The 26,367-nt window shown below is 37.2% G+C and overlaps 1 protein-coding gene across 1 annotated transcript; it reads right to left on the bottom strand.

Annotated features, from left to right (window-relative positions):
• Positions 1 to 531: 531 nt before the first annotated feature.
• On the bottom strand, positions 532 to 23,522 carry LOC125268576 (ethanolamine-phosphate cytidylyltransferase-like). Its single transcript, XM_048190867.1, has 13 exons — positions 22,988 to 23,522; positions 16,288 to 16,376; positions 14,929 to 15,090; positions 14,420 to 14,486; positions 14,252 to 14,336; positions 9,127 to 9,168; positions 6,062 to 6,200; positions 5,469 to 5,551; positions 5,237 to 5,314; positions 5,083 to 5,148; positions 4,843 to 4,908; positions 4,672 to 4,760; positions 532 to 2,211 (listed from the first exon to the last, which is right to left on the bottom strand). The coding sequence occupies exons 1-13, from the start codon at positions 23,086 to 23,088 to the stop codon at positions 2,097 to 2,099; spliced, it is 1,182 nt and encodes a 393-aa protein (XP_048046824.1). The 5' UTR covers positions 23,089 to 23,522; the 3' UTR covers positions 532 to 2,096.
• Between the last annotated feature and the right edge of the window lie 2,845 nt (positions 23,523 to 26,367).

Raw genomic sequence — 26,367 nt, 5'->3', positions numbered from 1 at the left:
TAGTATTTGATGAATATTCTCATGATGTCGGCAGAAACATTCTTTGAACGTCCTTCAAATATTAAGGATCACTACTTTTTGGCTTAAGGTGGATGCTACAAAGTAAAAATCCCTGTATTTAATGAACACCACTCAGTGTGACACTTAGTGATGACACCTGATGTTTTTGAGTAAAATCACTGAAAGAAAGTGGAGCAAGCATTTGAAGTCACCATTGTGGTGATCAGGGTTTCATGTAATTGGAGTCTTGACTCTTGATTGTTTTTTGTTTTTCCTCTGGGTGTTGTAACTGTGAGTTCATAAAACAATTTTACTGTGGCAAAGGAAGTCAAAACAGTGATGTTGACAATTAATTAATGGTGACATCATGAAATGGCCTGATCTGAAGTCTAATCACTGATTAAAAGTATATTTTGTCATTAATACATTTCAATATTGTGCTGCTGACCATGTTATACTATAGAGTGATCCAGCATTGTTGGGATGATCGGATATTCTGAAAATACAATGAAAACATATTGTGAACAGGAAGTTATTAACTATGGTTTAATTTAGACACTCATAGACATCAACAATCTGCATATGAAACTCAACAATGGTGACATGCTTCATGCATGATGGGAGCCAGTATACAGAGCTCATTCATGACTCCCAACGTCATGAATAAATTATGCAACTGAACTCTTTTACTATTTATATTTGAATATTTTTTGATTGTCACCATTGTTGAGGTTTGTATGATGAGCACAAACCATTTTGTAGCGTTTTTGGAAGATCTCACACAGAACTTCAGTGTTAAATTACAGGGATCTTTGTATCACAACAGCTTTTTTTGTTTTTTTTACATTTTACTTTCTGTTCATTAATGCTTCAACTTCATTACATTACTATTTAAGTCAGTCATGAAACTACAGAAAAAGCAGTTGTTTAAACCACTTTAATGCAGTCATTTGATTGCCATTACAGTAGACAAGTTGATCTGCTTTTTTTTTTATATCAATGCAGAAATGTTCTCTGAAAACACTATTGCAACTGCTGAAAGAGAAGAGCCCAACTAAAAACAAACACTGATCAATATAATGGTGACTTCAATTAAAAACATTTAATAAAACATCAACATCTAAACCTCTGTTCATTCCCAATAAAAACTTCTGTAGACGTATGACAGAAATAAAAAATCCATCTAACAAAAGAGCCACCCTGAAACATGTTCCTTTATCCTTTTGACCAGTTACAATGATTCAGTTAAAAATAATAAACATAAAAAAGTTTTTTTAAGAACATGTTAAAATGCATGTTTGTTAAACAGCATATCCTATTTTTTATAGAACAGTTCACTTTTCTGGAGTGCTTTACAAAAAAAAAAAACTTCATATGAGGATTAGCCATTGATTATGACAGATATATATTAATTATTTATCATGAATAAACCATATTAGGACAGAAGACTGTAATACTCTTCCAGTGGACTTATGTTTCCAAGCAAAACTGGAATCTCTGGACTTACATGTAGAGGTAAAGGTCATGTACTGTAAGTCATCTTGGTCATCAGAAGTGCACACATACCAGCCTCCTTCCTTACTCAGTGAGTAGATCTGATCCGAGTGGAATGATGAAAAGTGTGGAGAGTGGAGAGGTTCACAAAAGCAGATGTCTGCTAAACGGACACACTGACAATCTCATGGCAGTTCGTAATTATTTTACGTTTTGGCAAATTGGTGGCTAATTTGTAGGAATTCATGCAATCTCATTAATTGGTTTCCATACGATCTGCTTATCCCCCAATGACGGTTATGTTAGAGGTGTGGTTAGCTAGGGGTGGACCTTCATGCTTTTTTCCCTCAAAATTGTGTGTTTTCATACGATTCACATTGCATGAATTAATATGAAATCGCCACCTCGTAAAATAGTTGCGTTTTCCCGTGAGATCAGGTTGAACACACAGCTCTCAAAACAACACGTGCTAATTCAGCAATAAAAGGTGCTTCCAGCTGCTGGTGTTCTGACAGTATGTAAGTCCAGTATGTGGAAGAAACATTAAAAAAGTGTCAACTGCATGTACTGGGTTTTGTTAGTCTTTGAAGATGTATTTTTCCCTACAGCACAGCCTGTGCTCTCTCTTTAGCATTCTCCTCTTCTTGTCGCTTCATGGCCTGGATCACTGCCATCTCTTTGGCCTCTTTTTTCTGGTTTCTTGCCTCAAACAGCAACCTGGCAGGCACAAGAGACAATAATATTAGCGTTGGATTGATAATTGCAGACAGTGCTTGTCCATTAGAAAACATCTTAGGGGGGCAGACATGCTGAGATCACATGACCAGTCAAAAATGACTTGCTTTCTATAGTGATTTCACTCAAACCTGACCATGAATAGTGCATTTTCACAATTTACAGTAATCGATAAATGAAACGTTTGGAGTTTTGGAAGTATGGCCTCAACATTTTAGCATTAAACATGAGACTACTCCTGTCATGCGCTTGTACATACAGTAAGCTGCTATACATGCCATATGGCCAAAACATATTTGTTGTTGTTGAGTTTTTTTCTCAGAGAAGAATTAATGTAGGAGCTTTAACTAGCATACAAGCTACAAATGTCTGCTTGTAAAAGCTGAACCATCATAAGTGCATTAAAGGGATAGCTTCCCCAAAAATGTAAATTATCCCATAATTTACCCACCCTCAAGCCATCCTAGATGTATGTGACTTTCATCCTACATCATACGCCGTAACTCGACTCTCTTGTGAATGCGCGGATGGACATTACCGGAAGCCAGTAATTCTAGTTTATAAAGTTATAAATATGGATGTAACGAGGTCAGATGTGGGAAGAAGGAGGCGGGAACCGGCGAACGTTCAACAAAAGTTTAATCTCCAAAATAAACAAACAAAACGAAAGTAATGCCGGCAGACCCTCGCGGACGTCTGCCGGCCACACAAACATAATAAAACATAACATAAAGTCCAGGCCTGGTCCTCTCTCGTCCTTCACTGTAGTCGCTCCTCCTTTTATGCTCCCGGAGCTCCTCCGTGAGGGACTCAAGGCCGGTGCGCCTCCCAGGTGAAGCTCATTAACACTCGCGCCACCGGCCTCGCGCCGTTCCCTCACGGCTCTCGCCCGCCCTGGTCGCCACATACCCCCATCGCCCCTCGCAGGCCGGGGGGTACTCCCGAGACTGCGCTCTACTCCCCCCCGGGGCCTGTCTCGGCGGCCGCAGCACCTGGGGGTAAGGACAGACGAGACGAGAGAAAGGAGACGGAAGCAAGGGGAGCGACAGGACGAGAGAGGGGAGAGGGGAAAAAAAAAATTCTGGGTCCGGTTCCCAGACACACTGCCGCTCGGTCCTCAGCCTGCCGAGAGGCTTTTCCTCGCGGTGCCACATGCGATGGCACTGGACGCTTGGTGGACGGCCCGATCCTCGACCGCCTCCTGGCGGCCGGCGATGGCTCCTCCGACTGAGGGCAGCCGGCAGCGAGTCCCCCGTCCCCTGCTCCTCCCCTTAATGGCGGACGGCAGCAGGCTCCGGCCCACGGCGAACGGCGGCGACTCCTCCGCTCCCTCCTGGACGGCAGCCACCCCACCTCGTCCCAGGAGCACGGCATCCGGGTCTCCGTCCCACCTTTCACTAGGCTCCAGCACCACCGCCTCGGGCAGCCTCTCGCGGTCTACACACACTCCCGCGCTGCCCGAACTCCGCAGCACCGCGATCCCCCTCAGCAGCGAGGGCTCTTCGACAGCATGTCCCTCCTTCCTCCCGGGTTTCGGCACCATTGTAACGAGGTCAGATGTGGGAAGAAGGAGGCGGGAACCGGCGAACGTTCAACAAAAGTTTAATCTCCAAAATAAACAAACAAAACGAAAGTAATGCCGGCAGACCCTCGCGGACGTCTGCCGGCCACACAAACATAATAAAACATAACATAAAGTCCAGGCCTGGTCCTCTCTCGTCCTTCACTGTAGTCGCTCCTCCTTTTATGCTCCCGGAGCTCCTCCGTGAGGGACTCAAGGCCGGTGCGCCTCCCAGGTGAAGCTCATTAACACTCGCGCCACCGGCCTCGCGCCGTTCCCTCACGGCTCTCGCCCGCCCTGGTCGCCACAATGGACATTTTTCTTACAAAAACGCATCGCTTTGCTTCAGACCCGCTTTGCTTTAACCCTCTGGAGTTAAGATTATGGATTACTTTTATGATGGATGGATGTGCTTTTTTGAGATTTTATTTCAAAATCTCGATTACTCCCATTATAAAGATTAGAAGAACCAGGATATTTTTTAATATAACTCTAATTGTATTTGACTAAAAAAGAAGAAAGTAAATTATGGGATAATTTTCATTTTTGGGTGAACTAACCCTTTAAACACTTTTTCCAACTGATATTGGGACACTGAGGAATGAGTTTTAGAATAATTTTGTGTCATAACAAAATGTTACAGATACAGTCAAAAGAGCTTATCTTGTTTTGAAGCTGAAACATTCCTCTTAACCTGCATCCACACTTTGAAGCACAGACCAGGAAACGACAAACAAATCAAGGTCGCTAACAATAGATATAAATGGCAAAACAGTGGTCATTTGCTTATGCTTTATATGTGTAAGTTTTAGATCTTTCGATTGATGTGTGTTGTGTCAAGATTTAATAAGAATACATTATTACAGAGCTAATTGCAACACCTGTTTTTGATGATCCTCTGCACAATGTTGTCAGTGGTGAGACTGTTTCCACTATCCACTGTTCGCAATATTCCCATTTTCCTGGGAACCTGTGTGTGGAAAACATGCACAGATGATCAAATAGAAGCGTGTTGTGCTGAAATTTTGAGTAATTGTCGATGTGGCACTTACAGCATATGGGTCTGATCCATCTCTGTCTAGAAACACTTCAGTTTTCCCATGGCACACCAGGTCTACCTATACCAGGATGACAGTGCATTACTCTCTGGCCACATTTACACAGGAAAAAGGTATTCTCAGTCTCAGACAGCATGACTTTTATGTCGATCCAGCTACACATTTTCCAACTCTGTCAAGCTGGTTTGACAAATAGTCAAAAAATCAAATTCAAAACAATGGAATTGTGTATACCTTGAAATGGTCCAGTAAGTCTTTTGTTACAGCATAGGGTGCTCCTATAACAACCTCAGAGACATACTGAAAGATTTAAAGACACAAGGAAGAAATTCATATCAAACAGTTCATATCAAACATATCAAGACAGGCAATCATATCAAACACTCACTCGACAAGCCAACACACTCAGAGTCCTCTCATGGATGTTCATGATGGGATAGTTTTTCCCCTTGTAACGATTCACCTCCTAGAATGTAGTAAAGATAGTAGTAAAGATAAACAAACATGCAGTTCCTACTTCTTCTCACACATCTCTTTCAGATTTCTTTCAGTTATAATGAGCATTATGCTCAACTGAGATTTTTATGTATATTTCAAAGACTTTCCTGTATCCAGTTTACCTGATCAAAGTGCAACCCCACGATAACATATGGCTTCTCTGAAAGCTGGGAAACTGCATCCAGGAAATCCACATGGCCGATGTCTGATGTGCATCGGGTCAAAGAAGATAAACATTAACATTGACTTAGGAGGCAGGAAAAGCAAGTTGGAAAAAAAAGCAGGGGTCTCAAGAAGTGTTTTTAATGTCCACGCTTGTTACCGGTTATTCATGTAGTAGTGACAGCTGCAAACTATACATCTTTCCAAGCTGTTTTTTTAATGCAGGCTGTTTCTTGATGATGTTGTGAGTAACCGGTGCTCACCAGATCTTCTGCTGACATACCTTAAATGAATAATTTACACCAAAATTCTGTCATATTGATTCTGTCTGTTCAATCTTCTGATGACTATATGCGAGCCACCAGAAGACACACTTTGTTATTTACTGACAATCTTCCCTTCCACCAGATTTTTAAAATCAATATATTGATTTTGACAGTTGCAGTCTTCATCATAGAGAAGAGCACTCTGGATACTTTACAGTAATTGTTCTTTTGAGTTTAACAGAGGAAATTTTTGGAGCACTAAGTATTATCTAAGCATGAAAGGATACGGAAGAGGTCAAAAGCTCCAGCCACATAGATGATGGTGTCTCCTGGCTGCGGTTCCTGCCCCGAGGCAAACTGGATGATTTTTTGAGACGTCTGCAGGAATTGTGATACTCCTGTCCAGGGACTGTGGCCCTTAGGACCCTGTGGGCAACAGTACAGAAATGATAACAAACAGCAATTACAGCAATAAATGTCAAATGCGGGATTGGTAATTGGTAATAAATTGGTAATACTGCACATTTCTATAGTACACTTTTATTACACCGACAGGTTTGGAGCATGGTGCAAGAGCTCAGTGCAAAGTGACTGGTTCTGACAACGTGTTCTCTCCAGCTCACACTCTCACTCACCTGCACTTCCTCTTTCAGTGACGTCACTTCCAGTCTCAGCTGTCGGCGACATCACTTACATTCTACACATCAGATTTAGAAGTGCTTCCAATGTTGGCGCAATAATTTTTTAGTCAATGTTATGTTCAGAATTTAACCTCTGATATACAATAAAAGTAGTTATATTGGTTTACTACTGCGGCTTGGTGTGTTTTAACATAAGGCTATTTATTATGATTGTGGCATTATCTAACTAGCCAACCATGTTACTATCTTGAATTAACAAAAAAAATTAAAAAATTAACATAACAGTTTGCATCAATTTCTTTCAGTTAAAATTTAACTAAGAATATATAACTTTGAGTGAATTTACATTCCACCAACAAGCTACATTGAGTTAGAGGAACTTAATAATTTGTAGCATAAACACATTTTTTTTTTGAGTTGATTACTTAAAAAATTAAGTCGTTCCAACTACCAGAGTTGTAGCCTTGGAACCAATTAATCTTATCCATTTCAGATTAAATCAACAGCTATCATAGCACATGCCAACACAACTTATTTAACATACATTTAATGAACAATTAAGATATTACTTATCACTGGCATCAGCGCAGTCATTGCTTATAGAGTCAGTGCAGTGTTTACTCTTCAGCACAACGGTAACCACAAAAACTTCAACATTACAGAAACTCTTTTAAATGTCAAACATAACAGCATTAAACACTAACAGGTCTTTCCCTTCACTAAAAAACACATAAAATAACACTTATCCAGTCCTATGCAAAGCATGCTGGGAACTAGAAATCCACTGTTTCTTAAATGTCTAAATTATCAATACAATTTAATTATGTTAGTAAAACTTATTTAAAAAAAAAAGCCAATTAACACAGAAATTTGAGTTTAAATTACAAACGATCTTAAGTTGATGTCATGATCAACATTATTATGTCAACAGAACTCTACAAAATAATGTTTGCAACTTAAAAGGTTTAATTAAAAAGATAAATTAGAATTTTTAACTTGCAACCATGCACTTGTTTAAGTTGTGGTAACAAGTCCCCTGGATTACTTTTAAGAGTGAACATAAAGTAAATTATTACGGTATTTACATCTTTGGTTTATTATACACATTGAAACCACTGTATAGTTCACCATCCCTGATTGTGATACTCCAGCCAAAAATGATAAACTCTCTCATGTTTTTACTTAGCCTCATGCCGTTCCAGATGTATATGGATTACTTTCTTCAGATGAACACAAACAAAGATTTTTAGAAAAATAATCCATCTTTGTGAGTACACATAAAGCAAGGACCTCTAAAGTCGACACTTCACAACCACACAAAATGAACATGACAGTAATCCATACTACCCCAGCTGATGAATCAATGTCTTCTGAAGCAAAATGATAGCTGTGTGTCAGAAAAATACTAACATTTTAAACTTTTTAAACTATAAACCATCACTTCCAGCCATCTTTGATACTGCTTTTATTGCAGTTTTGCTTTTGTATACTCAGTAATATTTGTAAGAACCGTTGTAACTGTTACGGAAGTGTTATAAAGTTTCGTTTTTTTAATAGTTTTATTTTTATTTCTATCTACTGTCATTATTTTATTTGTTCAGTAAAAAAAATTTATAGTTGTATAATGTAAATAGTCTTGTGAAATAGTTTTCAAATAAAACTAGAATAAAAATATGTGCATCAAGTTAAAATCGTAATTTCAATAATTATTTTGTGTTGCTGTTTAGAGCTGACAATTTTCTTTGTATCCTTGATAAATATTAGCTGTAGTATACTTAAATGCTGAAGTATAAAAAATTCAACTGTGTGATAAATATACCAGAAGCAACAACAAAAACATTCTTTTAGGAAAAAATGCTTTGGTCTCATTATAGTAAAGTATATTTAATCACTTAACCATTCCAACTTCTTGGCCCTGTTGGCAATGCAAACTAATGGCTGGAAACTGGTTATATTTTTGGTTATATTGGTGTCAAGTGTAAATGACATCTCAGACAGAGGAAGTGGAGGTGAGAGAGAGTGCGAGTTGGAGAGTGCAACTGCAAGACCTTTCTTGACAGTAATTCACAGAATTCCTTTTAAACCAGCAGCCCTTTGAGGAAGCCAAACAGTAAGAGTACACAATAACATTGGAGCAATAGCCTAGTGAGCAGCACTCCCGACATATAGCGCAGCTGCGCCTGAGGAGACCCGAGTTTGAGTCCAGCTCAGGGTCCTTTGCCTGTCCTTTTCCACTCTCTCTCCTCCCCATTGTTTCCTGTCTAATCTACACTTTCCTATCTAATAAAGGCACAAAAGCCCCAAAAATATAACTTAAAAAAAGAGTGTACAAAGTATTGTTCTCTCTCCATTTGGAGGCAATGACTGAACTGCTTAGACAATGTTAAACTCATGAACACAGGTGCCAGAGCTCCGGCTTAAACAGAAGATCTTATTATGAATTGTGACGACAATAAAGCTTTTTTATGTGCCAACTTGGCAGATACATGTGAAGGCAATGCTAGCAGAAGGAGGAACAAAATGGCAAAGCAGAAAAACAAGTGTAATAATTATTGCAGACTTACCATAATGACTATAGCACACTTTTAAACAAAGATTTTTAAGTATTGGTGAAATTATAGTTGGTTTATTACAAAAACACACAAGAAATGGTTATTTTAAAAAAATGTCTCTGTTACTACAAGGACAGGCAATGAGAATAAAAAACTTACTCTTCCAAAGTTGTCTGTGTGTTGTTGATAGTCTGAACTGCCCTAAAGAGGAAGGAAAGATAAAGACATAAATGTCTTGTTTGACACGGAGTAAAAACAACATACCAGAGACATTTCAGAAACATACACTTCACAAGCGTCCTTGAGCTTGGGAAAGGCGCTATATAAATTAAACATATTATTATTAAGTATGCAAAAGCAGATGTGAATGCTTGGTCAATGTATATTTGCAAGCATGTGATCCCCTTGTACATACTCTGTGTTATGACATATTCTGTGTTAGTGACAAACCTCAGTATTCAAAATATTTTCATATACAAATTTTTTTTTTAATTTTATGATCAGTACCACTATAATATCAATGAGTGTATTGCTGAAATTAGTGCTCTTGGGGCAATAGTACAGACATAATGTGGAGGCAACACTAGCATAAACATAGTACCAAAGTGAATAGCAATCTAGTCTAAAGAAGGATGTACATGTACATATACTAATTACTACACACTCAGTAATATAAAGAATATGCAATACTATTATAACAGACAGTAAAACAAAAAATATAGCTGCAAGCAGCAATTATCGAGGTGTACACAATGCAGACAGTACAGTGATACAATGGCAGTGTCTCTAAGTGTCCCAGTCTTTAAGTGTCCCTTTATACACAATATATATATACACACATATATCATATATTATTATATACCATTTAAACAGATCTAAAAGGATTTGTTATCCTGTGGCTCCCTCTGGTGAACAACATTAGCTATAGCCTTCATCTCTCATTCCCATTAATTAAATGGCTGATTTTGTAATAATTGCTGTTGAAACTCGGCATGTTTGCTCAGAATGTCTTGTTGTCTGTGTGTCAAGTTTTGTGTGAGTTCACAAGATATAGGCCAAATATCTATATTCAAAAGTGTCTTGAGCTGGTGGGTATCCAATTTTGTGTGAAAACAAAAATGCTGTTGTTGTTTTTTCAAAAACTTGAAATAGTGGAAAAAGTTTTTACATGGATATGGATATCAATGGATTAAGGGGGCACTAAGGAATGGAAAAAAAACAAACATGAATTTTGCCTTGATCTTAACGGTTCCAGAGTTATAGGAAAAAAATTGTTATAGTGTCACATTGTGGCCAATTTCCTAATTTAATACTGTAGCGTCTGGACAAATCAGACACACAATTATTCATTATATTTAATGAATAATCCAGAAACTCACTCTCTCAAAGTTCTGTGAACCCATCCCTCTAAACTGCAACTAGCATCCCAAATGAAGCTAACACAGAGACAGAACTAGGTGTCCTGTTACAGGACACAAGAAAACTGATAAGACATTTTTATGACCGTCAGGAATTTGTGACTCTGACTTCATTCTTTCTGAGAAGGACAAATGAACCCTCTTAATGCTATATATTCTATATATGACCACATGAGAAATGCATAAATGTGTATCCAATTTTCCCCTCTCTTGATTTTCCTTTTATATGGTGTATTCTCTCTTTTGAACTATTTTGGTATTAATGTTTCAGAGTTAAAATTAATGTTTCAGAGACTAAAATTGCATGTTTGGTATTGATGGACTCCAACTTCCGTTTCCTATTTGTTCATTAAAGTTACATGTTTCTAACTCTGTGACATGTTAGTATTATAAGAATCTAGAAGGTTCTTCTCTCATTCATCCAATCCAGTGTCTTATGCTAATATCCTGCCAAAGGCACAAAGACTCGTAAAGTTCCCTCCGAGAGAACAACTCTTTACTGGCTCAGACACCTTAAGAGGGTGTGACATCTTCACCCTTTAAAATCACTGATCATAAGATCACAGTCTCTCTTTTTCCTTTACTGAAAAACGCTGATGTCAAGATGATGCTGTACTAGAAGCTTCTAAGGAACACCAAGCTTGTGCCAGGCTTCGGCCTAGACCTTCAATTCACCAAAGATCCTCTGAATCCAACTGGTTCTCTCTCATCAAGTCAATATCAGCAAAGATTCAATGGGAGCCTCCACAAATTGCATCAGGACAGTTTTATTTCAAATGGGCGAGACATGCAAGTACCAAACTTAGTCTCATTATTTGATACATTAAGTATCCTTACCCCTTTTAAAGAAGGGCATGTTAAAACTAAACTGATGGTTTGCTCAAGGCTGTTGATCTGCTGAATTTCAAATAATGCTGGAACTTCTTGCTTTCCTGTATTCTGCTTCAGCTCTCTCTTTCCCTTGGTAAACTGTATGCATATATATGTGTGTTTGTTAGTTTACTTAAGTGTTTAGTCTAGTTAAGTCTTGTTCATGTCACACGAAAGTTGTCCGTGTTTCATGCTCATATACTGGAGTCCCTAATTATGCTGATCCTGACTACAGGCTCTTAGTAGTACTGTACATAAGATTGCTATTTCCCAAAACCTGGAAATTAACATTTCTTAGAATTAATGAACAATTAACACTGAGTGTTCATTGGCCAAACAGGTTAATTGATTGTAATATTAATTTTATTACATTAAGTTAATTTTATTAACTGATCCAAATATGTATAATTAATTATAACTAGTTATGATTAATTATCATATTTATTTTGAGCTAATTTGCTACAATACACAGCTTTTTCAAGACACCTTTTAAGTGTCTGCCATATTTCATAACAATCAGGCATTCAGATGTGACATTATAAGCGCAGAATTTCATTTGGCTGCTAGCCATGTTTGTTTGGTTATACGAGTAATATTTGAAGAATATGTTACTGTTTGCCCCAAAGAAGGGGCATACCCATTTTCAACTTGATTGATTGTACAGCTTCGGAGTTACAAGCATTTTTTGTTGTAGTGAAAACTTGAAAAATATGTTTTATTGGTGTTTATGAATGTAATAACGCAAATAAACATTTAATGATCTACAAGCATTTAACAGATTTAAATGTACACTAATTATATAAAACTAGACTGGCAGTGCACCCCAAAATCTATGCATTTATTTCTATTCAAAGGAATGGAAACTGATAGAAAAAACCTGTGGCTCCCTCTGGTGGACAACAGCCTTCATCTTTCAGTTGAAATGGCTGATAGTTTAGAATATGCAGTTAGCATCCCGAGCATCATAAATTCATGAAACTAAGATATGTTTGTCCGCCAGAGAAGACGCAATTTTCAACTTCACCAATTTATGGCATTATTAATAGACACAATTTTGATGCAACTTGGTGTGCGTCCTCAAAATGTTCTGTGGTCTATGTGCAGGGATGGGCAGTATTTATGATACATATATTTCAAATACGTATTTCAAATAAAAAATAGTATTTGAAATACTGAATAGTAATTTGTATTTGATAGGGTTGATGAAAATGGCTTTGTATTTTGTATCAAAATACTTAAGTGTTTTGTATTTTTGTATTTTTAAAATACTGTAAAATACTTTGTGAAAAGTCTACATGATGACATCATAAAATTGTAGCCTCTGATTGGTGCCTACTCAGTAGTTTGCCCAGACTTTTTGAGCTCAGAACAGTAAATTGATCCATATGGAAGAAGGTGGTCAGGGTAAGAAATGTGCAGACTGCCAGCTTTCCATCAATTTTTAGCATTAATTGCTATAATTTTTTAACAGTTTATGTTAAGTTTTGGTGTTCATTTTGGTAGCCTAGGCTAAATAGTTTACCAATTTACATAATGTTCTTGAAAACTATTATATCGAGCAGCAGCCCCATATATTTATGATTAACAATCAAATGATTAATTAGTTAGAAACTAGTTGCCATAAAATACAGGAGCCATCAGTTGTCTTCTTATGAATGACTTGTCATTGAGTCAGTGTTGCTGATGCAAAGTAGGCCCTTTGTTACCAAACAACAATTAACTAACGCAAACATTAAACTGTTGGTTACTTTAAAACAAACCTTCATCTGGGAGATCACAGGGATTTGTGAATATTTGATCTGTTAAAGCCACAGTATGTAAATTTTTGCCACTAGAGGTCGCTCATTCAAAACAAAGGTGTAGCTCGATGACACCTTGATTTCTCGGAATTAATGGGAGATGATGTCTTCACATGTCTTTTTGGGATGAGACTTTTTGGGAACGAGGCTGTTGGAACGATTGCTAATGAGGGACGAGCGTGACACACACCTCGTCAGCAGCGGAACTTTTATTATGCCACAGTCGCTGCTTCCGCTTCTTCCGGTCATTCGTATTTGGGGTAAAGCAGAGCTGTTTTATCATGTTAGACATATGTGTGTTTAAAGTTGTAATAGTGCTACTCTGTGTGTTCGCTCAGCGGTTATTATGAGACACTTAAATGGTAAAACATGGTAAAACATGGTACTCGCGGTAAATCAAGAAAAAAAGATTCAAAAAAGAACTTACAAAAAAAGACTTACAGTGTTGAGCTATATAACAATGATTAGTTTTCTGTCAATGAATGTATCCAAACAGTTGCTCACCTGTCTAATAAAACACATAATATACTAAAGCGTCTTTGATGTTTCCATGGTTTCTACAAAATAAAACTGGAAATCGAGGGTAATGATGTCATTGATAGGCAACGCAAAGACACAGTCTGTGTCCTGGTTAAATTTGCTCATTCCTCTGGAATTAAACATTCTTGGAAACATTTGGGATAATGTAAGTACACAAGTCAACAAAATATATAACAATGCTCTAGTGGTTTTTGGATATTTTAATCCAAAAATCCTATATATATTGTGCCTTTAACTGGTTTCATATGTCAGATTGCATACATCAGACAGAGAAAAGCTGTTGCTATCAAACATTGTTTACTTAATCAGTCAGTGTAATGGTGAAGGGATAGATCAAATAGGCCAAATGATGGAAGGTTCGTGAAGAAATTTCATGCTTCCTTGTAAGTAAGTATTTTTTAGTATTTTTAAAATACAAAAATACAGTAGTTTTATTTAAATACATGGTGTGGCTGCTGTATTTTGTAGTTTATTTTGATACACTTAAAATTAAGGTATTTGGTATTTTATTTTAAAATACATTTTGATGTATTTTTGCTCAACCCTGTTTATGTGTATTCAATTTTGTTAAGGTTAGAGATTGCATTCAGGACACACTGACACTCATTCAATGTTAGTATTTTTGCACGTTTAAGGCCTTGAAGGGAAGAACCTCACCATGTTGCTGTGATGAGCTTTGGTCATAAGCAGCATGCGGCCAACCAGGTCTGTAGTGGACACACCCTGGGTTCTCTTGCACTCTCTGTAATGAGCAACTTTGAGTGAGAACCATACTAAACATGCACAACATTAGGAGCATTAAAGCGAGGCATGTAATGGGCTTACCTGTACCTACCCGACTGTTTCACTTCTTCATATGTGTCTTTTCCATCCACAGTAAGAGTGATGTCATCTGTGGAGACAGAACCACAGTTAAGCTTTTTCAAGAGTCAACTACTATGAAGTCTTTAGTGAAAATTTATGCAATAATTTTACTCTAGTGCTTCTTATTGTAGGTTTAACTCTACATAAAGTGCCAAAAAGATTGGTCCCAGCTAGTGGTATGTGGTACACTGTGCCCAAAATATTTTGCATGGAAGACCACAACCAAAGCCATGGGCAAGTTATCGAAGGCTATATTTCCAGAGGACAAGCTCTGGAACCCTTCAGCTTTGTTTTTACTCAGATGCTGGATATATGTTTTGCATATGTTACTTGAACAAGCTGTTGAGATAATGAAACGTGCAGTCTCAAAATATTAAACAAACACTATACAATGAAAGACTTCTCTGTGTTGACTTCAGCATCAACATTTTAGCACAGGTCTGACATGGTTATTATGCTTAAGTTCTGACCTCCATGAACACAGAAATCACAGCAATATTTGTCCAGAGTCTCAAGCGTGGTGACATATGGAGCTCCTTCCACGATCTCATCCACCCACTTGATGGCTCGCACCATCTTATATCTCTCAGCCTGAGTGAACACTGGAGGACCTTTGTGCTTAGAGATCTCATCTGCACCAAGAGAGAGACATTAGCATCAGTCAATTTCGTTTATATCTTCTATTACTTGTTTAGTATGGAGCCCTGCACATTACATGCAGACAAATATATATATATATATCGTAGCCACAAGTTAAAAATTTGCTGTTCGCATTAACTTTTATCCTATTTTACTCACTGATCACAAACTATTGAACTGTAGTATATAAATATATAAATATACAGGGCTTCATATTTTTTGCTCACCAGCCAATGTTACTAGCCACCAGTGGTTTTCCAAAGCTTTGTTTTGCTCAACAGTGGTTTTCCAAAGCTACTAGCCACGCAGCATTTTCACTGGCCACAATTTTGACATCCATACTATATGGGGAGAAACTGTCATATAGATATTTTTAATATTATCTCATAATTTGGCAGCAGGTATATTAGGTATGGATCCATTATACTGTTACACATGCGTTTCCTTTCTCAACTGTTTACGTTCACTTAAAACAGAACTGACTGTGTTTACGTGAATACCGGCATTTTGACATTATTTTGTGTGTATTTGACTGTTTAAGTGCAATAAGCTGAGAAAGAGAACTCAATTTATGTCAATTTATGGGGATTTATGTCAGTACACTTTGGGTGTGAACACAAAACCTGCGAGAATTAGTAAAATTATGTGCAATGCATGCAATCCCATGCCAAAATTCAAGCCCTGTAACACCAACAATATTCATCCGTAGCAAATGAAACAAGCGAATGAGGGGAGGTGGGTTTGTGTGTCAACTTGCTGTCAGAGAGAGGAGAGAGCGAGAAAGAGCAGCTGGTATCATGTATCTATTCTGCTGAAAATGAGTATTGAAAGCGTTTCAGACATTTTGGTATCGATACGTATCGAAAAAGCAGAAGGATATCAGTTTTGATATTGTGTCTGATAATCCTGGTTTTCAGCTTCCAGTCCCCCCTAATGTTTTCTGAATGCCCATGTTAAGAAACTCTGATCTAGAGAGAATGCCATTGGGTACCACCATGATAAGCTTCTGTTTCTACCCAGACCCATCTATATCCTACAACGAACAATCAAAATCCTATTTCAATCATGCCTTCACTCCATTTCTTGTGTAAACTCTTATCTGTGCAAGCCAAACAAGGCCAAACTATCATTCTGTCAGTCAAGCAACACTGTGTGGCACTGTTTGTGTGTGTGTGTGTGTGTATCCTCACCGTCAGTGTGCACTCCAACAATGAGGTAGTCCCCCATAGCCTTGGCTTGTCGAAGTTGGTTGGAATGACCATAGTGGACCATGTCATAGCTAAGAAGAAGGTAAGGTAGATGAAAACAGTTGTTAAAACAGGAAGGAGACTAGAAAGGTGGTAGCATAGCTATACAGGCTTTAGTTTGACCCAAGCCTATTGCATAGGGTATTACTCTGTTGATAATAATGTGTGGAAAACTTTAAACATGCATGATTAAAATAATTTTGATATCCACAAATAAATAGTTCACATTAGAAAGCAAGTGAAAGAGTGTTATCTACAAAGAAATTATGATACAGCTTACACTCAACTTACCGAGTGAGATGTTGGACAGGTCATATCTATCTATCTATCTATCTATCTATCTATCTATCTATCTATCTATCTATCTATCTATCTATCTATCTATCTATCTATCTATCTATCTATCTAGCTATCTAGCTATCTAGTCAGTCTTTTTTCCCCTCTGAATTGGAATTTATAACTTGCAAATGCAAGTTTATATCTCACAATTCTGAGAAAAGAGATGTAAACTCGCAATTGTGAGAAAAATGTCAGAACTGTGAGATAAAAAGTCATAAGTATCTTTTAAATTGTTTGTGGAGGAAACAAATTCCGTGGAGGAAACAAGCTTCCATATATTTTCTAATTCTGACTTTATAAAATGCAATTGTGAGTTTATATCATGCAGTCATTTAGGTCATATGATGTGCATTTAAAGTAAAATAAGATTGTTAAGATAAGAGTGATTATATAATATATGTATATAATAATGTAATATAATAATGTATATAATATATGTTGAAGCCAATGACTAGTCAATGGTGGCATGGCTCTGCTGTATCTTAAAGCAGACAGCATCATAGCAGCACTGGAACTGGCCATGAGCATGAAATATTTACTACTGAAACTGGTTTGCCAGCACCCAAACTGCAACTGAGCTCTGCATATTTGACCAGGGAGAATAATAGCAGATCCAGCAGAGTGTGAAAACCTTGTGCAAAGAAAATATATTTCCCTATATATGAATGATCTATATATTAAATGATTTAACGGTATATGTGAAAACGTACAGTATAATATGTTGTGTTAATATATTACCATATATTGAATAATACATAAGGAATTGCCTCTTTCATATATTAAAAAATATGTGACAATATATTTAATAAAATATCATAATATATGTAATTTTATATTCACTAATACACTTCATAACATATAGATGTGATTAGATATGGTATTGCATGTGTAATATATTGCAGATATATTTACTCATGCAGTAAGAACACATACAATTATATAGACATATTTAATGTAATATATTTCTTATATTTTATAATTATTTACATTAAAAATGTTTCATATTTTCAAGCTAGTTAACAAAAGCACAACTGCATGTAAGTATTTAGCAAAAAGACTATCATTGTGCTAAAGAGAGCACAGCCATTATTTTTTAAATGAAGCAATTATAGCCTTAATGGTGTTTGGCTTTTCGTCAACCTAACCACAGGCTCTACTCTTCAGCACAATGGTAACCCTAAAAACTCACCCATACCAGAAAACCTTTTAAATTCCAAGATAATACAACTTAAAACACTAACAAATCCCCCTATATTAATATTTAGCAAAATGAAGATCATAAAGTGCAGCAGTCAGATTATGGTAACGTGAAGGGGGCTGTGGGGGGCAGGGAAACTGTCTGTCGTGTTCAAATATCATGGAAATAATAACAATGAATCTTAAAGGTCTTAAAATACATTTGTTTGTTTTAACTTTGGAGATGTTTTAATGTATTTGCTTCATATCGAGATTCTCAGCAAAGCACATGCTTAGTACACATGAAAGATTTAGTGATTGATTGACCCAGTGTCAGCTGATCAGACTGGCCTTCCAACCATGTCATGTGGTTACTGCACATGACAAGGCTGGTTATTCTTCATAGGTCAATCAAACCCAGTTAGACTACTTTGCTGCTCTGCATGGCTGCATTAACACAGCTGTTAAAAGATACACAAGACTGGCCTTAATTTTACCTTAAACACATTACATGCTATTTATATTTCTCTTCCTGAAGGCTTTCACTGTCCATCTCAAAGTGGAATCCACTCTCTTTGTGCTGACCATTGCTCAACGTGGACTTGATTTGTTGTTGAGGGTCAAACATTACATATTCTTGCTCTATGCCCTGCTCATGATATGTCAGGGAGGGGTTAAATGACATTTTATTATGAATGGAATTTAACATAGACATCCTGACAGTTCAGGGTTGGTGATTTTTTTAGTTTTACTTAAATGTTTAGATATTTTAAATGGCCATCATAAAAGAAAAAACACCATTGCTTTTCCATGGTTTCCTTTCTATGCCACCAAATTCATCTAACTGTGAGACTATTTACTGAAATGTAGTAGGACCATGACCACAGAATCATGATACAACTGAAGCTAGAAATTAGAAATGCAGCTAGAAGCTAGAAATGTCACAGCCCTAATCTTTAGTAATTTAGAATAACATTTAAATGGTGCTTGTCTGCAAAACTCACTGTCACAATGCTAAGGTGTTCTCAGTGGTTTTGCCTGCAAGGACTTAAGTTTGATTGCTTGCACTCTCTCCTAAGTTCTATCTCCTAAGTTTTTGTTTTCGTCTTTCATCTTTGCTTTGCTTCATTTTGTGTTATTCACATTCACTTGTGCTCTCATCTCCTGTCTTGTCAGTCTGTCAGTCTTGTAATTTGGTTACTCTGTGTTACTCCTGCCTTCTGCCACATTACTCCAGATTCCTTCCTCACCAGAACACCTCAGACATCAAGACTGCCCAACTTGGTGTTGACCCCTGCCTTCGTCTCGAGTTCTGGTTCTCAGATTTCTCCTCTAACCTAGTTGCAAGTTCAGACTGTCTGATTGTTTACGACTGGAGGCTGCCAGTGACCTGATCTACCCCTTTGGTGTTTCTACTGCTCGCTCGGATTCTGACCCTCCTGCCTGCCTGACGACCCCTTCATCTTCTGAAATGGCATGGTCACTGTCTGGATTGCTTGTTGGACCCTTGCCTGGCTTTCATGACCCCTTTGATTCTGGCCTCCTCATTTATTTTTTCAGTTATTAATTTTTAATATAGCCTTGTTTCAGCATCCATCTGGCCTATCATCCTTTTCTTCTGACATTGCTATGCACAGGTGCTCTAGTGGGGTGCTAGATAGCCCAAGCCAGTAAAGCCCACCCTCAGTCTCTATGATACTGTGGTCTCTGGGTATGACTTGGCTCCCTACTAAGTCTATGGGATTCACCATTTTAACTGTCAATCAAGTGCAATCTTATAAAGGGAACCTATAATGCCCCTTTTACAAGATGTAATATAAGTCTCTGGTGTCCCCTGAATGTGTCTGTGAAGTTTCAGCTCAAAATACCACTAAGATTATTTATTATAGCTTGTAAAATTTCCCCTATTTGGGTTTGAGCAAAAACACGCCGTTTTTCTGTGTCCCTTTAAATGTAAATGAACTTACATTAAATTCAGCCTTACATTGTACAAACCGGAATCGAACACTGATGGAGAGACTCAGGAAGACGTTACAACTTTTAGAAAGCAACTGGACGTTTCTGAATGGTTAGTGGATAAATTTATGTAGTTGCTGTGGAGTTGATTCAACTCATTGACTAGCATGTGCCGTCATGTTAATCTTTTGTGCAAATCCAGCATTGAATTGATCCTCGTTTGTGAAGCAGTCCGGCATAAAATGATGGCATGGAAACAACACTCTACTACAATAAACCTTCCTCTTCTCTAAAGCAGCCCAACATGGCCTCACCCCCTTTGTTGCATGTTCTCAGGGGCAGGGTTTATGTAAATTTTAGGGTTAGTGATGTCACTAACCTGGGAAGAAGCTTCTTGTAGTTCCTTTTAGTAAAACAAACAGAGAATTCTTTAAAAGAAAATATCTCCCTTTGCATTGAACTTTGAGCGCTGTAACTTGATGTTGTTTATGCTCAAACAGCAACATTAAACACTAACTAAAGTTAACTAAAGTTAAAATCATAATCAAGGACACCTTTAAGAAAAACAATGCTGTAGCACACCTCTGCTCAACATGACTCACTCATGTATGAAACACAGAACGGTGCAGGATGAGTTAAACGGTTTAGGTGTTTGTTCAACACCTAAATATGAGTTACAGTAATAGTAATCAGAAATCAAATAAGAAAAAAATTGTTTTATTGATGGGAATCATTTCAATTACATATCCTTCCTGAGGAGGGAACGAGATACTGAATCAGTAGCTAATGTGAAGACCTTCCAGGTGTGACGACTGTCTGAAGCCCTCATATTATCACAGCAGATGGCTGATGGCAAAAGCACTGCCCTCCAGACACGTCTGCACCATCACTCCTCAGATTTCTATGAAGGATGTTGAATGCAGTAACTAGAAGCAGCAACATCTCATTCCCTACTCAGGGAACCATGGTTACATACAGTATGTGACAAAGAAGTTGCTTTTCATAGGTTCACTCAACTCTGCGTCAGTTGCTATAATAATATAATAAAGACATGTTTTGAGACTGGCAGAGACGACAGCACAGAATAAAGATGCTCACACCAGCCTCCTATATTTCTGCTGTGGCCTCAGAAGACACAGTAGTCCAGTGCGGTGGCTACACATTGTCATGTTGTAAATAAGACAACATCTGTATTGCAAACCCCTCCATGTTGTGGTTGTTATTGTTGTTTTTGGCATATACCTACCAACAAAACGTCATTACCATTGAAACCAATGCAGATAATCCAGAAAAGGAAAGAGCGGCATGGACACACAAATCGGATCTGAACAGTTGCGATAATTTAGCTCAGATTTCAATCGGATACACAAATAATCAGATTTGGACTGACAGTGTGAATGTAGCCGATGAGTTCCACCCTGAGGAGAGAGGACTGCACTTGCTGAAACATGATGAAACGAATAAGCTAAATTAAAGCATGGGCAGAAAAATTTATTCTTGAAGAAGATAAATCTGATGAATGATGACATGGGTATATCCTATGAGGCAATGATGCCAATGAGTTGCTGTGATTCTATACGGGTTTCAGACAATCGTCACACCTGGAAGGTGTTCCCGTACTGACGCAGAGCCAAAGGAAAACAGTAAAGCAGCCAGCAGCATCATGAGTTGAAGCTCTGTCTGACTCACTGTGACATTCTCCTGTTAGGCTGTAGAGGGTTTTATGAGAACAACAGTCAGGTGTGGGCTGGCGGGATTGAGGGGGGTCACTGAGCGCTCAGTGTTTACACTGCCTCTCATTGGTAGTTCATTCCACTGTCTAATATTCTGGCATCCCAAACATTCTGCAACATTTGAAAAAAACACCATCACTCAGGCAGACAGAAATGGCTGGAATTCTGAAAGAGAAAGGCTCAATAATCCTGCTCATCATGTATTGCACATGAATCCAAACACCTCTTTTCAGCCACATGCACTCACATACTCTGATGTTTAATCAGATACAGCCTTTTTAGAAAGAAATATGTCTACTACTATCTACTATCATCTCAACTCAGACACCCAAACCAAAAAGTAGATAGAGAGCTTATTCCTCAATATGTGTGTTTAAGAAAAGTGAATCACATGTGCATTTGAGCATAGTGAAAAAAAAACAAAAAACAGATGAGATTCAGGAGTTGGATACACTCTAAAAAATGCTGGGTTAAAAACAAATGGAAAATGGACAAACCCAGCAATTGGGTTGTTTTAACTCAGCGGTTAACCCAGTCGCTGGGTTTGCCTAACCTGCTGGGTAGTTTTGGGTAGTCAACCTATTTTGGGTTCATTTTAAGCCAGCCATATAGTAATTTTTAAACAATAGATGGGTTAAATAAAACATTGGGCAAACGTTTAACCCAACCGCTGGATTTGTCCATTTTCACCCCATCTTGGGTTGTTTTTTTTAAACCAGCATTTTTTAGAGTGTAGTGAAACTTATAAATATAACAAATAATATTTTAAATATAATCACTATTGTATTTGCTGTTATTGTATAAAGCAGTTATTTTTATTACAACAAATATAATAATGTTCTTCTAGATATGAGTTTGATTTCAAACATAAAGTCAGCAGAGATGTAGTGTTCACATAAAAAAAGTCATGCGAAGTCTCCCAAATCTATGCTGTATTGGAATCTATTAACCTCATAGGGAAATCAACCTTAATAGAATTCCTCTATTTAACTGCATGAATATATTAGGCTATACTACTAATAACATAGATAGATAGATAGATAGATAGATAGATAGAGAGTAATAGTAGCTTATCTCTCTCTCTCTCTCTCTCTCTCTACAAATCATATTACAAAAATATATAATAAAAAATAATAAAAACAAAAATATGTGTTGGTACAAATAAATGATACAAATTAAGTATGATTATATATAATCATAATTATTTTTATTTGTAGAAGTAATAGGCTATTAGTAGTAGTAGTAATATTAATAGAAGCAATAAAACTTCTTGAGCATTTAGTGTTTTAAGACTTTATATTAGATGCGTTGCAGTGTGCTGTGGCTGTCAAGTCCATAGTCCAGTCATGTTATCTTATTTCAATGTAAACAGAGCTCTAGTACTGGGATACAGTCTTTCTTATGCCAATGCGGTGAGATGTATTGCAGTGCGCACTCACCATCCATCGCACCAGACGCGGACAGTGCGCCTCCTCTTCTCCGGACTGCAGGCTGCGGCGGCGGACGGAGCGCTGATCACATGATGCCCGTTCTTCATCATTTTACAAAAAAAGCCCTTTTCGCAAGCACTTCAGCACAAATCAAAGTCAAAACACTGATAATCCACTATATTGGTTATTCAGTGTGTGTCACAGGACCGGGAAACCTCTGTCCTTTTCCAGGATAGCCGGCTTCTGCGTTAAATGAAGGTGACGTTCTAATGTGGGACAACGCCTCCTCGGCCGGCCAGCAAAATTTACGAATCACACTACTGTGAAGGCATCCTCATGAATATTAGCGAAGTGACGTGACGTTTGGTCCATGGGCCTAATTAATTTGCTGAAAGGCTTAGGGGCGTTAGCGAATGGACGAATCCAACTAGTCATGGCGTGTCTCCTGAATATTACTTTACGTGCTGTGCGCCCCCGGAAGGTTTTCAAGGAACGTCCGCACGACTACATTTATATTCATGTCCTGCGCCTTTACAATAGTAGGATTTGTAAGTTCGCTGCCTGGGAAGTGGCGTCATATGGCACGGAGTCGTACGATGAGCGGTGACAGGCAGCGGACATTACTGTTACATAATCCCAGCTCTCGTGTCATGTGACCAGTTGAAATCCATACCTATCGGCTTTGCGTCTGGGACATGCGTCTTGCTTACCATATAGGATGAACAGTGCTCGAGATCAGTGGCGCAAACAAACTGATTCACACTGTTAATTCAGGACTAAATGTAGGCTAATTGTTAAATAACCATTAACAGGTGATATAATAATGTATCATTACTGTTTAGCTAATTGGAAGTTAAAAATTCAACTGTTAAAAGCATTAAAAATAAGGCAGCACGATTCAGTGAATTTGAGTTTAATGTGTGTGTATTACCAGTAATAAAGTAATCATTAAAAAATTAGTAATCATAAAAAAAGCCATTTATAGCAATGCGATTCAGAGATAAAGGTCACTAGAGGGAGCCACAGGATAGCAAATCCTTTAAAATCCCAGTTTAAAATGTTCAATAAATTGGGCTTGTAGAAAAAAATAGCATATAAATTCATTATGGTTTCATGAAGTTTAATGAAGCCTAATATAATAAGTTTGCAAAAACTGTGATCTCCAAAAGACCATTAATTTTTTACCATCTTAATTTTAATGATATTGACAACATATTTGTCAAGATACCACACATGATATATATATATATATATATATATATATATATATAATATATGATATATAACACTATATTATTTGTCTATTTTAATATAAATACTTAAAGATTCATATTTTATTTGAAAAGAGACATCATGACTACATCATCTCTCTGATAAAACCGAATTTACTTTCATCTTGGAAGAGATATTGAAGAGTTGAGGATGGTCCAATCAAATGAGGCCAATATAAATTCAATATTTATTCATCAAAATCAAAAGTGGGAGGGTCTGGGGAACCTCAAGTCACAAAAAGCTTACGGATCTAGTTCAGGCCAAATCCGAATTTTGTGCATATCCGATTGAAATCCAATCAGATTTAGCAAGTGTGAATAGCAAAGAATCGCATGAAATGTGATTTTTACAAATCCGTTTCGAGCTACATTGGCTACGTTCAGACTTAGTCCAAATCCGATTATTCGTGTATCTGATTGGAATCTGGTCTAAAATTATTGACATCCACACTGTGTATCGCAATTGTTCAGATCCGTTGTGTGTCGATGCCTCTCTTCCATTTTCTGGAAAATCTACATTGCTTTCTATGGCAATGACGTTGCATTGGTAGGCATACGTCAAAACAACAACAACCACCACAACATGGAGTGATTTGCAATAGAGGGGCCTGTAACATGAAGCCGGATTAGCTGGCTAGCCAGGTAAGATTCAGATTAGTTTGCACCAATCCTGGGTTTTAGGTACCATAAAAGTGACTTGGCTTTTAGCGGTGTTCATCGCCATAGTAACTTACGCTCCACGGCTAACCTGCTCCAGGGCAGGTTATGTTCTGGTTTAGAGATCTCAAACCGAATTTGGACCAATAAGATGTGAGTAAAGTGACACTGACACATCCAACGCAATAAAGTCACTCCCCCAGTTTCTCTTCCTCCAAATTAAAGGTCACTAAAAAAAAAAAAAAAAAAAAAAAAAAAGAAATTGTCTGGCTTTAATGATAATTACTTAGAATGATTTTATGATTTATATATGATTTCTATAATAATTCAATGATATATTATTATTAATCCATTACACAAGCAATTTTAGTTGAACAGTTATTATTAATTACTTACACTCTAAAAATGCTGGGTTAAAAACAACCCAAGTTGGGTTGAAAATGGACAAACCCAGCAATTGGGTTGTTTTAACCCAGCGGTAGGGTTAAATGTTTGCCCAACCTGCTGGGTAGTTTTATTTAACTCAACTATTGTTTAAAAATTACTGTATTGCTTAATTAAAATTAACCCAAAGTATGTTGGAAATGAACATTTATTAATGTTCAATAAATAATCATTAAACAATAAACATTTATTAAATTGCTTATTAATACATTTATATTAATAAACTATTAAACTATTAAATTTATATTAATAAAATATTAAAGCTTATTAATAAACATTCACCTTTTGTCTATTATTGTTGCCTCTAATTGCATCTGGTTTTTAATTTCCCAACTATTTTGGGTTCATTTTAAGCTAGCCATATAGCAATTTTTAAACAATAGTTGGTTTAAATAAAACTACCCAGCAGGTTGGGCAAACATTTAACCAAACCGCTGGGTTAAAACAACCCAATCGCTGGGTTTGTCCATTTTCAACCCAACTTGGGTTGTTTTTAACCCAGCATTTTTTAGTTTGAGTGAATATTAATATATACAGATCATGTGTAATATAAATAAGCTGTAAATAAACTTTAAATATGACTACATGTGACCTGAGTCTCTATCACTATATATTATCAACTAAATAAACTAACTTTCACAAGTTTCACTTGCACTGACAGAGCAAGATCATTTCTTTTATTTTCATCAGTGTAAATGAGTTTAAATTCTTCATTTTCTTCAATCTCTTAATCTTCAGCAAAGGAGTTTTGAATCACGCTGGCTCTCTCACAAGAAGTGACTGTTTGCCACAAACTCAGGATCAAAGCCTGAGTTGACAGAGAAAGTTTATGATCAGCATCATGGTACCAACAAAGCCGGATTGGAGTGGTTTGGTTTTGTCATCTCGAAACTAATCCTATAACCCTGAGTTTGTTCAACTACCATCATGGTACAGGCCCCAGATGTCTTATTTACAGCATTTATTTATTTACAATTTCCATTTGTAAATATCAATAACTTGGATTTTATAGTCGCA

This window comes from Megalobrama amblycephala, linkage group LG1, assembly GCF_018812025.1.
Source record: "Megalobrama amblycephala isolate DHTTF-2021 linkage group LG1, ASM1881202v1, whole genome shotgun sequence".
Taxonomy (NCBI): Eukaryota; Metazoa; Chordata; class Actinopteri; order Cypriniformes; family Xenocyprididae; genus Megalobrama; species Megalobrama amblycephala.
This window is presented reverse-complemented; position numbering and strand designations above follow the sequence as displayed.